This window comes from Mandrillus leucophaeus, unplaced genomic scaffold, assembly GCF_000951045.1.
Source record: "Mandrillus leucophaeus isolate KB7577 unplaced genomic scaffold, Mleu.le_1.0 Scaffold427, whole genome shotgun sequence".
Classification (NCBI taxonomy): domain Eukaryota; kingdom Metazoa; phylum Chordata; class Mammalia; order Primates; family Cercopithecidae; genus Mandrillus; species Mandrillus leucophaeus.
The window spans coordinates 819,810-822,814 of record NW_012104554.1 but is presented as its reverse complement, the minus strand read 5'-3'; the positions used below and the strand labels follow the sequence as shown (position 1 = coordinate 822,814).

Genomic DNA, 3,005 nt, shown 5'->3' with positions numbered 1-3,005 from the left:
GGGTTTCACCGTGGTCTCGATCTCCTGACCTTGTGATCCGCCCGCCTCGGCCTCCCAAAGTGCTGGGATTACAGGCGTGAGCCACTGCGCCCAGCCGCTTTAATTTTTTTAAATGAGCCTATGTTTTTATACAAACCGTGAAATCATTGCTGTTAATCTCAACTATTGATCAGTAGTGTCATCAGTATTCTAATTGCTTCTTAGTCCTTGTTTTTTAAATTGTAGTGTTGACAAACACCAGAAAGAGCCCTTGACAATATTTTTGCAACTCATCTCTAAGGTATTGGCCACTGCCCAGAGGCCAAAGGCACGGGCTGTGGAAAACATCAGCTCTTGTAATACGGTGCCTTTGCCTTCTTATTGAATCATAAATGAAAACACAGTAGTGGAGTGGTGAGCGTGAAGTAGACTGACCTGAATCCCTGTGATGCTGATGGACGGGAGTATAGTGTACTGTGCTGTCAAATGTCTGAACCTAGTGAATGACTTTGGATATTTGGAGTCCCTCTCAATCTCTGCACTTGGCTGCTGCTAGTGCCTTTGACTTCCTCCATTGGGATTCTCCTCGCCTTTGCACATGCAATTCTCTCTTCTGGAGATGCACCATGCCCTCTTCCTCCTTCATCACCCAGCTCCTCCTCCTAGTGTTCAGGGCTTAGCTTTAGCCTCCTTCCCCTGGAAGGCCTTCCCTAATGAACTTAGGAGCTCCTTCTATATAACCAAAGGCACCGCTCACTGGTTTTGCTGGGAACATTTATAACCATTTACTCAGTGTCATGCTTCTTAGCAGACTGGCCTCAGGCAAATAGGAATCTAGTTCAGGAAGTGGAAGGTCAGATTTCCTCCTTGCTCCGTCTCAGCACATATTTCCTGTTCCTCTTCTGGGCTCTGCCAGAACGGTTCCTCCACTCTTGAGGCCTCTGCTACGAACAAACCCCACTCTCCTCCCTTCCTGCTACCCCATGGCCTCTTAGGTTTATTTTGTTCTCGGCAGCCCTCTTGGCTCCTGCTTCTGTTAGCAGCTACACCTTCTCTCGGTAATATTTCAAGTTCAACCTCACTGGGGAGGGTAGCTGTTTGGTTTAGCCTTTGTCCTCTAGCACCTGCCTTTCCTGCAGGGAGGGGCATTCCCAGCCTTGGAACAGGCCCCACCACGAAGGCCAGAGACAGTGCCAGAAGGAGCTGAGGTCTGTGCAGCCATTCTTGAATTCCCCCAGATGCCTTGCCTGGCCTTGAGTAAAAGGGAGATAAGTGAAAGAAGCATGTTACGAAGCAGCATGTACAAGGTAACCCTACATATGTGTTTTATATATCGAAGGAAATAGACCAGTTATTATCAGTGAGTTTTTCTGGTGGGATTTCTAGTTTTTATTTTCTTGCTTACAAAGTTTCTGTAATAGGCCGGGTGCTATGACTCTCGCCTGTAATCCTAGCACTTTGGGAGGCCAAGACAGGTGGATCACCTGAGATCAGGAGTTCAAGACCAGCCTGGCCAACATGGTGAAACCCCATCTCTGCTAAAAATACAAAAATTAGCTGGGCATGGTGGCAGGTGCCTGTAATCCCAGCTACTCGGGAGGCTGAAACAGGAGAATCACTTGAACTCAGGAGGCGGAGTTTGTAGTGAGCCAATATCATGCCATTGCTCTGCAGCCTAGGTGACAGAGTGAAACTCCATCTCAAAAAAAAAAAAAAAAGTTTCTGTAAAAAATGTTTTCGTAAGTACTAAATGGTATTGAAGCCCTGAATCATGGCATTGTACAGAGCAGCCCCCAGGAAGACGAGAGCCAATTGGCTCTGCCATTTGGAAGCATTGCCTTCTTCTCCCCACGATTCTCATTTCTGCCCCCAAATGATGTGTTTGTTGCCTTGCTCATTTCACCCGGGTGTCTTTTTCCTCCTCAGGTGACAGATTGACTGGAATCCCCTCGCACATCCTCAACAGCTCCCCATCAGACCGGCAGATTAACCGGCTGGCCCAGAGGCTGGGCCCTGAGTGGGAGCCCGTGGTGCTGTCTCTGGGACTGTCCCAGACAGATATCTACCGCTGTAAGGCCAACCACCCCCACAACGTGCAGTCGCAGGTGGTGGAGGCCTTGGTCCGTTGGCGGCAGCGCTTCGGGAAGCAGGCCACCTTCCAGAGCCTGCACAACGGGCTGCGGGCCGTGGAGGTGGACCCCTCGCTGCTACTGCACATGTTGGAGTGACGGTGCCTCCACCAACCGCTGGGGAGTGAGTCCCTGAGTCATGTGGCTGAATCCTGACTTTCACTCAGAGCAGGTGGTGTTTTGTGTAGGTTTGTTTTTTATTTTTAATGATCCTCAGATGGAAGGAGAAAACAAGGTTTCCACTAGACGTTATTTGAAAGGCCAGATTACTCAGCAGATCTCTCACGGTGGCTCAACAATTCTTTGTTTTTAATTGCTTGAAGATTGCATTGTTGTAATTGTTCAGTTTTTAGATGTGTAATGGCATTTTAATAGACTATTAAATCACAGTGGTTCAAAAATATATATATATATATCATGTCATCACATTACAAGCAGGTATCTCATATGTAAAACATTTACCTGAATGTTGTCTGAGGACTGAACTGTGGACTTTACTATTCATAATGATAAAATAATAAAATGTGAATTACTACATATCATGTGCCTCATTCATGAGAAAGTAGTGCATTGGGTTTTTTTTTTTTTTTTTCTTTCTCGTTCCTGTATTGCATAGATTAAGGGTGTAAAATTACAGTAGTCTTTTTTTTCTTTTTGGAACAGAATTCATAGTAACAGTGAAATGGTTACTTTCCCAAGTCAGGATAAATAGCTCAGGCAGGATGTCTGTATTAAATGTCGTAAGACACTAAAACTCCCTGCAAAGACCAGTTCAAGTACCAGCAAGCATACCTGAGCCCTTCATCTTTAAAAGATTGCTCAAGAAAATCCTGTGCTGTTTATTGAAAGCATTAAGTCGAGATGAGAGGGGATGTGGTCTTTCCACTGAAGCCAGAA

The 3,005-nt window shown here is 46.1% G+C and overlaps 1 protein-coding gene across 2 annotated transcripts in view; it reads left to right on the top strand.

Annotated features, from left to right (window-relative positions):
* Positions 1–2,659, top strand: part of CRADD (CASP2 and RIPK1 domain containing adaptor with death domain) — a 191,605-nt gene extending 188,946 nt beyond the window's left edge. The window contains exon 3 of one of the 2 annotated variants that reach the window (XM_011993162.1): positions 1,906–2,659. In XM_011993162.1, the coding sequence (XP_011848552.1) occupies positions 1,906–2,207 (302 nt within the window). In that variant the 3' untranslated portion in view covers positions 2,208–2,659. The remainder of the gene's footprint in view (positions 1–1,905) is intronic. The other variant, XM_011993161.1, reaches the window with a different exon arrangement.
* The last annotated feature ends 346 nt before the right edge of the window (positions 2,660–3,005 follow it).